The 13,615-nt window shown below is 29.7% G+C and overlaps 1 protein-coding gene across 1 annotated transcript; it reads right to left on the bottom strand.

Annotated features, from left to right (window-relative positions):
* Positions 1-2,436: 2,436 nt before the first annotated feature.
* LOC145844231 (uncharacterized) lies at positions 2,437-13,197 on the bottom strand. The gene is made up of 19 exons (XM_082951602.1): positions 13,058-13,197; positions 12,340-12,405; positions 11,084-11,368; positions 10,499-10,690; positions 10,096-10,236; positions 9,814-9,942; positions 9,505-9,666; positions 9,263-9,376; positions 8,928-8,993; positions 8,503-8,772; positions 7,560-7,616; positions 7,356-7,487; positions 6,924-7,100; positions 6,587-6,682; positions 6,102-6,188; positions 5,446-5,589; positions 4,784-4,936; positions 3,522-3,715; positions 2,437-2,759 (listed from the first exon to the last, which is right to left on the bottom strand). The coding sequence occupies exons 1-19, from the start codon at positions 13,148-13,150 to the stop codon at positions 2,699-2,701; spliced, it is 2,619 nt and encodes an 872-aa protein (XP_082807728.1). The 5' UTR covers positions 13,151-13,197; the 3' UTR covers positions 2,437-2,698.
* Positions 13,198-13,615: the final 418 nt, after the last annotated feature.

Below are 13,615 nucleotides of genomic sequence, written 5' to 3'. Positions count from 1 at the left end.
GCTAAACTTTGTTTAAATGTTTTGTTATAAAATAACAACTACTTTAATTTGACCAAAAATTATAAATATTAACTGCACTTCTAATTAAAATACATTAAAGTTGAGAACAGAACTTTAAAATTAATTATGTACTAGATAGTTTTAAAACATTGTAAATACTTAGTAAGTGTTAGCATTTAATACATGAATATTTCTATTATAAACACTATCTAAACTAGTTTTTTCTGGAAACTTTATCAAAATAGTTAACTTTCAAAAAATCCTAATGCTAAAAATTTAATATTTTTCAGCAGTTTTACAAAAAAAATAAACTTTAAATGACTTCGCAGATTTATATATAAAGAAGTTGTAATGCTTAAATTATATTTCAATAAATGATTCGTTCATCTAACTAACTCGTTTAAGAAAAATCCTAAATTTTTTTTTATCATTCTTTTTACAAAAATTATAATTTATGTTACGAAAAACTCATCAAACCATCGTATAACCACTGTAACCTGCCAACTAGGTACGCACTTTGAACACAGCGCAAGAATGCGTACCCAACTGGCAGTGCGTACCTAGCAATTTCATGCGTACCTGGTCTTTAATTACCAACATTAACACAAAAATGTTAAGGGCCACTAAAGTTTACAAATATTTCTTAAAGCAAAATTTCCCAAAACTATAACTTTCACCGTAAAAACGAAACATGTTTGTTGATAATATAAGTCTTCAGTATTTGTTTAAAATTTGTATTTGTGTAAATTTATATTCACCTCATTAAGGCTTTCAATCTATCTTGTACCTTTACCTATAAAATTTACATAGTACACATAATTAATTACTAATTTTGCATGAATAAAGATTCGTTTGACAATCAATCATGATTTTATTAAATTTTGCTTATTCAAAAAGCCAGCTTAAAGTTATAAATTTTAACTCCCTCTATTATTTAGCAATATTTTTATTTTAAGTGATTCCCTTTGTAAAAAACACAACAATAAAGGAAAAAATGGCGTGGTGCTCATAGTAGACTGTGGTTTCCATGGTTAATATTGGCAGTAATGGTTTTTATAAAGAGTGCTTAACAGTTTTATAAGTTTACTTTCTTACTTGTTTTGTTTATATGTAAATGTCATGGTTACCGCAATCTCAGGTTACTTAGGCTAACCAGGTCAACTAAAGCTTAATTTTTTTCAAACTCACTTTATTTTGTATGAAATTAACCTTTTACGGCTTAAAATATAGAGGGCGATACCAAGACAGACACTTTTAAGATTTATCTTGAAAAATACATAATAAAAATAGCATGAAACTTTTGTTTAAAGATTCAAGAAAAAAATGGATCTAGTTCAGGATTTCGCTTTTTTTTTTCAAAAGGTCTCCTTTACAAAATCTAAAAAGCTATGGCCCCCTACAATTAAATCTCTCAAAAAACTACCATTAAAAACACTCAAGACCTATTTTTTGCACTTCAACATTTTTAGAATATCTAGTGTAAGTTTCAAACTATGACCTGCTGACCCTTTGCTGTCATGGCCCCCAAGGGGGCCACTTGGCCCACTTTGCCAAACCCTGATATAGTTTGTAGTAAAATGTCAAAAATCAACTTTAAAAATAACTTAAGCAACGCCTCAGAAGGCGAAACTCGATAACTAATTATGACATCATAAAAAACACACTTCAGAATATTTACGCATCATCTAAATTTATTACTTTAAAACGACAATACGATGAGGCAAGCCTGAACAAAAAAAGGAACTTGTTCAGAAATTCAATAAGTTAGTATGACGTCACAGAAATTCAATAATAGTGCAAGAAGGCTTGTGTACAAAAAAAAAAAGGAACTTGCTCATAAATTCGTTAACTTGTGATGGAAAGCAAAATAATCAATTAGCACCTGTTAAAAATTAGCACACAAGAAAGCTTAGTCTTTTGCAAAAATAAACGCCTTAATTTTACAACAATTGCACCAACAGCTAAAATGCACAAAAGTTCAATGTAACTACTTACGACGGATTATCAATACTATTACGATGTAGTATTTCTTCTTAATTATCAAAATTTGTTTAAAGCAAGTAATTTTTTTTTCTTTTTTAAGCCTGTATGTAGCGGGTGTGACAACTAAAATACAATAACTTATGATGTATAATTTATAAAAAATAACTGAAAAATACTTTTTTTTGCACCCATAAAATACTGCACCAACAACTGAAAAAAAAAAAGAATCTTAATGTAATAACTTATGACGTGACAATAAAAAAATCTAAATATTTCTGTTATTACATCATATTACATTTTTTAATTTTTAGAAGATAAAGTTAATTGTTTTTATAAGAAAAATGCATAAAAACCAACGCACAAAAAACTAAATACTCTGCCTCAATTTTACGAAAACAGCTAAAATTGCACAAAAAATCTCAATGCAATAACTTGTGATGTATCATTGAAAAAGTTTCACTTGTTCATGATCTTTTTTAATAAGACTTACTACAAAGGATCTCGATTAAAAAAAAACGAAATGTTATATTTTTTAAACAAGTTGTGCACCGGAACAAAGCTGTTAAAAAATTTTACTTGTTTAAAAATCATTAATCCCGATGATCTCTTCTGTCTTTTCATAATCTTCAGATGAAGAGCAACAAAAATAAAGATTTTAATTTCACATGATTAAAAATCGTTAACTCCGATGACCTCTTCTGCCTTCGCCATGTCCTCAGGGTTGCCCGGGTCGTACCGGACCGGGTTGCCCAGATCGCATCAACCGCATGAACGACCTGTTTGACAGAATTTACCTTTTCAAACTAGCATAACAAGTGAAGAAAACTAAAAGGTTTTTTTTCTATAAAACCTTTTAAAAATCTTAAGCACAGTTAGTTTGGAATTTTCAAGTGTAAAATGCGTTTATGAGCAAAAGTGGAACTCATATTTCAATTGTAATTGTTTTGGAATTGGTAGTAATAAAGCAAATAGTAGTTTAAATCAGGGTTTTCCAAAGTGGGGGCAATTTTAGTAAGTTGGGTGGCAACAACTAGTAAAGGGGCGAAAGGGGGCAATCTTAAAATTTTGAAACTTTCAATAGATATTCTTGAATTGCAGATGAAGAGCAACAAAAAAAAAGGTGTTAGGTATTTTAAATGGTAATCTTGTTGGAGGTGCCTTTTTAATTTCTTTAAAGGGGGCCGTTTGAAAACAAAATCAGGAAACCTTGTTTTAAACAGTCAAATTTTTAGAGAAACAAATGAACTACCAGACAAAATTGCACGAAAAGCGTCTCCGTGCAATTTTGTACGCTCGTGCGAATTTGACAGCTACCCAATTTTTAGAAAGCCTTTTTAATATCTTTAAAGAGGAAAATTTGAATAAAAAAAGTTTAATAAATCCTGGTGAAGAGTATGATTTTAGAATTGACAATGCAAAGCAACAAATAGTTTAAACAGTCTATTTTCAGAGGAACAAGCGACGAACAAAAAGGGGGGCGTTTGAAAAAAAAAAAGAAGAAACCCTGTTTTAAACTTTCAGAGGAACAAATGACCCACCTGTCCATGGCCGCCCGCTCCTCCTCGGTGAAGTGCCACGGGACCCGCATCCTCTCCTCGAACGGCAGCTTCCTGAGTTCCTCCTCGTTCGCGAACAGCTCGTTCTGCTTCTCCGTCGTCATGACGCGCTTCCCGTTGTGCAGGGGAAACCCCATCTCCGCGAGCTTCTCCTCCAGCTCGGCGGGCGAGAGCTTCTGTGAATGGAATGTTGCGGATGAGGAAAATAAAATGCGACAAGAAACGTTTTTTTTTTGTAACTTAAAGACATTGAAGTAATATTTCTATATATCAAATTGATTTATTTCTTAACATTTAAACAGAGTTGCCACTCGTTTTTCAAAATTATCTTGAGGTTTTTAATTTTTCGGTCTATTTTTAGTTTAAAGTTAAGTTTAAAGTAAGAAACTGTGTTAAATAGTATAAAAACATTGAGAGGATACTATAAATGTGTTTTTAATAAAAAAACATTATGATATGGTGACTAAACTTTTTATCTATATGATGGATTTTTTATGTCAAATTGAAATTTTACTTCTGAACATGTTGAAATTGTTCAAAATTCCAGGTTTTTTTTTTCAAAGTTCTCAGACTTTAAGTTTTTCCAGTTTGTTTTTGCCTAAATTGTCAAATTCAAGGTTTTTAGGTAAAGTGGCAAGCCTGTTTAGTGCCAAAGTTTGGAATATCTGTAATTAAAATTTAATTATGTTAAAATCAGGTGTTTTTTTTTAGAACTATGAATTTAACCCAATGATATATGACGTACAAATAAAGTTTGACAAATTTAAATATGCTAATAATGTTGTCATGATAGATTTTTTAAATATTTTAAACAGTTAAGTATAAAAATGGTGGTTTCAGGACAGGCACCGAAGCTTTGTATATCTGTGTATAAAACATTAATTGCATAGTTTGTCAATTTAATTATTTTTACTGCAGAATAAAAGTTTGAAAATCCGCTTGCGATGAAACTGAGTAATTGTAATCTTTGTAATAAATATATCTTTCAATAAAATGTTAGCTTTATTTGAATTAAAAACAAGTGTTTTCATATTAACGCTATGAGGTTTAAATATAGGTTGACAAACTTCTTTGTCGTAAAACTATTTCGTATTAGAGATGGTTAAATGGAAATATTTAAATATATACAAACTAAAAACTACAAAAATAACAATATTGTCCTATCACATATCATAGTAATAGGTTTCGTTTCTTAATTTTAACAACAATCTTAAACACTAAAAAAGCAACTTTTTTTTATTTACCCTCTTCCTTTGTTGGCGCTTCCTGGCTTTTTCCTCTTCTTCACCCACGATCTCGGCACTAAGACCGGCTTCTTCTTTTGTGTCGGAGGTGTCAGAAACAAGAGATTGTTGGAAATCTGGTTCTTCAAATTCATCTAACTTCAAGTCCGATTTCTACCAGTAAAATAATTGCATTATTACTTTATAAACACAGCTGTCTGAAAAAAGACACAACTTTTCAGCACTTTCTAACATAAATGCATATAAATAAACGAAACGACATATAACGAACTTTCACAACTAAAACCTTAAAACAATAAAGAACTTTAAAAAAATAATAATAAAAATACATAAACAAGTAAACTATACATCTGTTTTATAAAATTTCTATCAGATGAAGGCATTGAAAATTAATAATTTTGCAAATTTCTAGGAAAAATTTTGCAATATTTCTGACTTTAAAGGATTTTTAATTAATTTTTTACCATTTACAGGCTTTAGAAAATGAGGAACTTTGTAAATTTAAACTGACAAAATCTGACATTTAATATACTTTTGTCAAATTTCCTGACTTTTGTCATTTTTTAAGTTTTTCCTGACGTTGTGGCAGCCCTGTATAAGGTTTTGTTTCTTAATTTTAATAACAAATTATAACACTAGAAAAGTAACACTTTTTTATTTACCCTCTTCCTTTGTTGGCGCTTCCTGGCTTTTTCTTCTTCTTCACCCAACATCTCGGCACTAAGACCGGCTTCTTCTTTTGTGTCGCAGGTGTCAGAAACAAGAGATTGTTGGAAATCTGGTTCTTCTGCTTTCAGGTCGTCATCCTTGAAAATTTTGGAGTTAAGTGTCTAGCATGCTTTACATACAAAAATAAAACTACCCTTGGTAAAAAGCAGTGTTATATATTTACTCAAACGTGAAATTATTTACATAAACAAACAAAGGTTTTTACGTTTCAGTTCTTATTTGGCATGAAAACTTTAAACATTTTACAAACCCTGAAATTAACAATCGACAGATGATTCGCGCTCAACAACAACTTTATAAAGGCGCAAACTAATAAGGTTAAAAAAGACCATATTACTAAAAATCTATCTACTCCCTATGTTTTTTGAGAAAATTTAATCAAGTTTTTAGGAAATGTTCTTTGCAACATTTAGAAAATTCTTTTCTAACAAATTAAAAAACTAAAATTTTATGATAAAAAATTAAAAAAATGTTTTTAGTATACATTTACATTTATCATATGTGGTTACTACACTACTTAGTTACAACATAATAATTGAATTAAAGAAAATAATTTTCAGTAATAAACATGTTAAAAACAGAAAAATACCATTTTGTCTTTATTAACATTCTTTTCTTTAACTGAACCATCGTGATCAATCACTGAAGGCAAAATTAGCCCACCGAAATCATCAACCTTAAAACGTGTTTAATTAACATAAGTGTACAAAAGAATTATTTCAACTTATGAATTTCATTGTAAACAAATAGTGTACAACTTTAAATGTCATTAAATATTTAGTCAGCACATATATAAAAACATAAAATTAATTGTTTGAAAGTAGTCTTCTTTTTATTTAGTAGAGATGAGACAGCTTTGAATAATGTGATCTATATGTAATAAAATTGGTTTAAAAAACAACAAAATAAAACGTATCTCAATTCATTTATAACAACAAAAAACAGCAGATACAAAGATATTTCGTTTATTATATTAACATTTTTACTGTTTATTCAGCGCGTACATACAAAAAGATTTACTTTGACTTAAAAAGATATTTTAACATTACAACGCAAATTGTTAACTTAACTAACTTTAGCTTTTTCACCTGAAGAATCTTCTTCAAGTCTCATCTCTGAGGTTTGGGGACCAATTTGATCCTCGAAATCACCTGCTTCGGAACCGTCAACCTTGAGATGCATTAAACTAATTAAAAATTCGGCTGAAAACACTTTTAAATAAATTAATTCTCACATGTACTAATCTATTTATTGACATAGTTTTGTGCATTAAAATGAAATAAAAGAGAAAAATCAAACTTATGCATCAATCATCTCAACATACAGAACAATTTGTCCTTTTGAATCACCAAAAAAAATTACAACTTTATTTTGTTTTTATGAAACAAGAAGTTAAAAATAACAATCTAACTCTCTGTAGAGCATCAAATTCCGCTTTTTCGTCAGGGATCGAAAGTTCCTCTGACATCTGAACGTCATCGACACCATGCAGCGGAGATAAAGAGTGCAAAGAAGATATGTCTGAGAAAAAATGAGTATCCGTGTCCTCAGTATCCATGTCCAATGTCCCTCCTTCTGAATCACTTGCCTTGAAATGTTTCAAAATATTATTTTTGCAATACTATATTGTTTGTTAAACGACAGAAGAACGCATTCAAAATAGTTAGTTTAATCAAGACAAAGAAGAGACGTCGGAGAATTATTTTTCGCCCAAAAACTCTCTTTCAAAACAAATTGCCTTGAAACGTTTAAAGTCTTTGTAGAAAAACATGGACTTCATATTTGTTAAACATTCTAAAAACTTTTAACGGAAAAAAGAAATTTAAAAATGGTATCTAGTCACCTGTTGGGGCTCAACTTCCTTTCGTTCACCCGAGTCAGCTGGATCAGCTTGGTCCGACATGTGGACATCGTAAGGATCGGAAATTTCTTCCAAAGTCCCATCCCCTTCGTCTAATGTCCAAGCTTCACTTAGCTTGAAATGATTGAAATGTAAATCAAAAAATCAACTGTAATTTATATTTATTTGTAAAAAATAAATAATTACCTCCAAACACTCGGCTTCTTCATCTGAAACTTCAGCGCGCGGCTGAGGATCGCTGACCTTGAAACAATTAAGAGTTGAAATATTTTTTCCATACATGAAATACAAGTTCAAGATATTAACTAAAGTTTATATCGGCAATCATCAACAAAGTTAAAATGTTGGCACCATCAACAATAAAATGAACTTCACCACACGACCAACAACAACAGCATCCGAGACAACCTGAGATGAGTCCTAACGAGGGGTAAACCGGTAATTGGTTGTCTCGAATGCTGTTGTTGTTGGTCGTGTGGTGGAGTGCGTTATTTATAGTTTACGAGTATGGAAGTTAATTGCAACTAACAGTGTTTAACAGAGCAGACAGCTGTTTCATATCAAAACTGTTTGAAATTAAACACTGTTTGAAATTATACTAACTAAAATTATTATACTAAATAATATATATTAATATTATGCTTATATACAAATCTAACTACTTCATATGTTACCTTTATGAAATTTAAAAGTTTTTTTTTTTTAATAAATTTTGAGTTAAAGGATAATCTAGTTACTAGTGAAGATGTCTAAAAGTGTTTGTTTCATATCGGAGTATTTTTAAGTAAAATGTATCATATACTTATGTAAATATGTTTGGTTTACATATAAAAGAAAACCTTTATTTTGTTAATTACAAACAAACAAGCTACAAACTTGATCAATATATCAATTTAATTAATGTAAAAGTTTTGTTTTGGTACCAATTTTTATTAGAGAGTTTGAACACAAATCACTTGTTTTCAAAGTTTGCAAGGTTTTTACATTTATTTCTTTTAGCACATCGTCAGAATAAAGTTGCTAAAAGGTTACAAAATTATAGTATGAATTTTAGCTATGTATAAGGTTTTTTATACTTAAATATATATATATATAATTTTTAATAAACAAACAATTTTATTCAACTTACTACCACGTCTGTTTCCTGTTCATCGACTGAAGCAACCTCATCTTCATCTGATTCAATCCCTGAACTGCACTCTTTCTTCACGCTGCATAGTATTTTGTGGATCATCTTCTTCATTTCGTTTCCCGACATTTTAACCATGTCGTTCTCTTCAACAATGCTATCTTCAATTTCATCCCCGGGAAATTGCTTCACTGTCAATTCTGGCTTTTCGTTGATGTGGATCTCGCCGTTAGGAGTCGCTACAAAGTCGATTTGTCTAGCAGGATCATCCTGAAGAAATAAAGTTAATAAATTTGTATGTGTATATTAACTAGAGATTCAAAATCAGTAAATAATATTTAAAACTGTGTATATGATTATATTTAGTAGCGATTTAAGATTACTATTAAATAAATTGTTTAGTAACTCAAATAAATTAAACTCACAATTTGCGTCATCAAATCATCGAGAATGAGTTTAGTTTTCTCAGCATCACATTTGAGGTTGTGGGCCTGAAAAAAAAAATTGTCTTGTTCCTACAATCACAATCTTTTTAAAAATCATTTTCGTAATTTGGATAGTAACAGTTATATACTAATTACTAGTTATTTACAATTGAGGTTGTGGCACTGAATTTTTTCCCTGTTATTTTCTATCACAAAAAATCATATTATCATAGTCAGTTCACGTTTTTATACGCTAAAAAACAAACAAAAAAAAAGAACAATTTAGTTTATCATAACTTTTATATTAGTTACTAGCTGTTTAGAATTCAACTCACAATAACGTATTTGACCGGCCTTTCAGCTGCTTTGTCTTCAGCAACTTCCTCTTCTTCAAGTAAAGCAACGGGATCAGGATCCGGCCCAGAAATATCCGCTTCACAATCACCAGTCTTAAGTTGAATTAAATTTTCAGTTAATAAGTAAAAATATTTTGACATGTACTAGTATAATAAATAGACACAACGTTTTTAGATTTGAAAAACAACACAAGTGTAAAATTTTTGTTCATTCAACTTACTGTTATGCTTCCCTCCGACATTTCTGTTTCGTTTCGGACAAATTTCTTCCTCGTACCTGAGATCTCTGAGGTCTCAGAAACGTAATCAGGATGCTGGAAACCTGGTCGTTGAAAACCAAGTGGCAAAAGAACGGGTTGTTCATCCGTTTTAGAATCACTTACCTAAAAATTTTAAAATTTTTAAGAAAAATATATGTCAAAAAAGATTGTAATCACAAAAAACATTCAACTTCCTTAGTTATCAGCATCAGTTAACTTCGGAGTCATTTACAACAGAATATTCAAAGTTAACAAATATTTGGAACTTACGTTTCCCAAATAGCACGTGATTACTCCTGGGTTACCACCTTCCTCTTTTATGTCTGAGACAACAGAACTTGCATCTTCATCAGGAGCACCTGACATCTCAGTACCAGACTCAGTTTGAGGCTCGTCAACCTTGAAATATTAAAAAGTTTTTATTTTCATTATATGAAATTGAGTTTTTAAAATGAATCTGAACACAATTAAAGATTTCTAAAAGAGTAGAAAGAATGTTTCAAATCGGAATTATTCGAAATATTATTGTTTGTGAAAACATATTTGTTCTACCTCTGAAGGCGAAACTTCCATGTCTTCATCAGAAGTCTCATCTTCTGAATAAGATTCATCAGAGATCTCGGAGGCCTCAGCATCTGAAGTACAATCTTCAGATCTATCAGACGTTGCAGCTTGTTCATGAGATTCATCAACCTTAATAATATCTTAATATTTTTATGAAAGTATAAAATTTATGTTTAAAACAGGGTTTCCTTTCTTTTAATCAAAAGAATAAAAGAATCCTGAGTCATCCTTAGTTTTAAAATACTTCTAGTTTTTATCAAGATATAAAAATTTTGTTTGAAAAATAATTTAATTTCAACTGATTGTGTTCGACTGAGTAAAAAAACAACTGCTTCATATTGGAATTCTTTGAAATAAAACATTAATGCTTGTGTAAACATATTTGTATTACCTTTGAGTCTTCCGTTTTTTCATCCGACATCCCGGAGTTAGATTCATCATTAGAATCATCAGATACTTCAAAGACCTCTTTATCTGGATCCTTAGACCCACTCGATATTTCAAAGATCTCTTCATCTGTATTAGGATCGTTAGAGCCATCAGACGAATTTGTCCTTGAGGGCTGTCCTTGAGAATCACTCACCTTGAAATGTTTTAAGGTTGTGACTACTTGGGAAAAAAAGTTTAAAAAAGAAACTGATTACGACTGAAGATGTTCAACAAAGTGAAACAACTGTTTTGCAGCGGATTTATTTGAAATAAAACAACCATACTCGTGTAAATGTATTTGTTTAGATGCAAAAAAAAACACCTTAAAAATAACAATTTGTATCAAGAACAAGTTAGCTGCAAACTCAATAAATAAACAATTTTATTGTTCTATACATTTTTAAATAAACTATAAACGATCAATTTTGTTAATCAAGCTTACTTTAACAAGCTAGAAACACAATAAAACGACCACTTTTGTTAATTCAAACAATTTTTATCAAATTACTTCAACATAACAACAAGTAAAAAATTTTATCAAACTCACCGTCGAGTATCCATCCATTCCAACCTCGACTCTAAACTCGTCAACTTTCTCCTCTGCAGTCTCTGACGTCACTTCCGCATCATCCTGATCTTTCGTGACGTCCCTGAGGATTTTCTCCAGCATCGTCTTTATGCTGTTCCCCGAGACGACGACCGAGTTGCCCTCCTCAACATTCTCAACATGTATTTCGTCTCCAGGAATTTGCTTCACTGTTAGTTCAGGAACTTTGTTGATGTGGATCTCGCCACTAGGAGCCGCTACGAATTCGGCTTTTGGCGCCGCGTCCTGAGGCATTATGAAATCATTAATTATTTAAAAGTCGATAAGTAATTTAAATATATAGTTGTATAGTTATATATATATATATGCAAATAATTTTGAGTTTAAATTTTGATAAATTAAAATAAAAATTTTTTAAGCTCGCTTTAGAACAAAATTGCTATAAACTGACATTAGTATAGCAAAAAGTTTAGTTTATTTTAGAAGTTTACTGATTACATATGAATATTAATGAAAAATTAAGATTAAGTTATTAGGCATATGTATATATGTATAAAATAAGCTCAATATTCAAACAATATTCAAACACCTTCTACTGAGCCCACTTGAAGGGCTTTTAAATAATTTATTGAAATGACGATTTCAAAAATACTGGAACATATGTTTCATAAAGACAAAAAAGATTGTCTTTATCTTCAGCCAGTTCAAATTTAAAATAAAAAGCACTTTGGTAAACAAAGATGCAAAAGTTTAGAAAAAAACAAAAACAATATGACGTAAGAATTGAATTATTGTACATTACAAATATTCAGTACAAAAATCGACCTACCATCTAACTAATCTAACAACTAAAATTAACGAAAACAACATATCTTTAAATTATTTTTAAATTCGATTGTTATCGTTTTAGGTTGCTCTGTATTGAACATTTTAATTTATTAAGTTAATCAACATATTTCTATACATATATATATATATATATTTATATGTATAGAAATATGTTGATTAACTTAATAAATTAAAATTTTCAATACAGAGCCACCTAAAACGCTTTTTTAATTGAAAAAAAAATTGCAGAGCTAAAGTTTCGTGCCTAAGCACTCCTTAACTGTAAAACAAGTTCAAAATTAAGTACAAAATAAAATATTAGTATAAGAAGTATCATAAATAAATATTTATATTGATTGTTTTAAATCAGTAGATCAATTTAATTTAATTAATATCTAAAACTAATTCAATTTGTGTTTCAAACTTACAATCTGACTAATCAAGTCGCCAACAATCATTTCAGTTTTCTCTGGTGCGCATTTCAGGTTGTGGAACTGAAAAAAAAAGTCTTTATTTGCTCAGTTAAACTATTACAAAAAGTCACGAACTTATGTTCATAATAGCTAATGTGTTTACATTTTCAATTAAAATTAAAAGTCTACCGGATCTGAAAAAATTAGGCTAGATTTAGGTTTAGAAATAACTAGTGTGAGTTTTAAAATTCTATTTTTATAAACCTTAGACTTTTTAATAAGAATCTCGTGAAGACAACTGGTCTAAATATTCATAAGAAATAAAATTGAGGATAGCTGGAAGGGGCCACTGTTAGTTAAGAAAATTCAGAGGCCTACCAGACCTGTAACATTATTATCAGGCCGGATCCAGTTCTTAATTTTAAATAAGGATCATGGATCCGGTAGATCATTAGCTTAACAGTGTTAACTTAAGAACAAAATTAATCAAATTTTTCTGCGTATTATGTAAAGTTAAAAACATAATACTTTATAGAAATCTTGTCTTTTTAAACCTTAAACTTTAAAAATAAAATTTATTTGCTCACCACAAGTTTATCTCTTTGAACAGTAAAATATAATTCATATATACTAGTTTTGAAACATTGAAAAAACCATTCACTTCATTAGAAGTTTATCAAATATTGTACTAAAAAAAAACTAAAAAAAATAAACAAAAAAAAAGTTATCTCACCACAATCCTGTCGGGTTTGTGTTCATCCAAAAGTTCATTGATTTTAGAGGGTTCGTCGAAACATTGGGAGATGTCCAATACCAAGGTGCTCATGCTTTATTCGTGAAAACAATTCTATTTAAACTTGCACAGTTTTTTTTACATTAAATAGCCTGTAATGAAAAAAAAAATTAAGGTATAGTATTAACGTTTTATGATGTTTATATCTTTATTTTTTGCAATATTAACATTAGCACATGTTTGAACTGAGAAAATAAAGTATTTTGATGAAATTGAAATACAGTTGTAAAAACAAAAGTATTAATATTTAGAGTAAAAATAAACCTTTTTTTTTTATATATAAATGTATCAGAAGTATTAGTTAAAGTCTTTTTACAAAGTCTAACCTCAAATTAATAAAAATTAATTTTAAAGTAGAAATTGTGGATAAAAAATATCTGCTTCATTTCGGTTCAAATATTTCAGCAAAATCTTATAAAAAGTATCAACACTTTTCCTTGCAACATTTATTATTGTGTTTGACTTTAAAACAGCATTAAAACTAGCTTCATACCAAAT

Source organism: Thalia democratica, chromosome 9, assembly GCF_965202585.1.
Source record: "Thalia democratica chromosome 9, ktThaDemo2.hap1.1, whole genome shotgun sequence".
Lineage (NCBI taxonomy): Eukaryota > Metazoa > Chordata > Thaliacea > Salpida > Salpidae > Thalia > Thalia democratica.
Note: the sequence above shows the minus strand (reverse complement) of the source record. Positions and strands in the feature narration are given on the sequence as shown.

Excerpts from the sequence above, each read along its gene's own strand:
- LOC145844231 (XM_082951602.1), bottom strand. The coding sequence starts at position 13,150 with ATGAGCACCTTGGTATTGGACATCTCCCAATGTTTCGACGAACCCTCT. Across the intron at positions 8,773-8,927 it reads ATGATTTGATGACGCAAATT|GATGATCCTGCTAGACAAAT; the intron begins GTGAGTTTAATT and ends TTATTTCTTCAG. Across the intron at positions 7,101-7,355 it reads AGGAAGTTGAGCCCCAACAG|GCAAGTGATTCAGAAGGAGG; the intron begins GTGACTAGATAC and ends AAACATTTCAAG.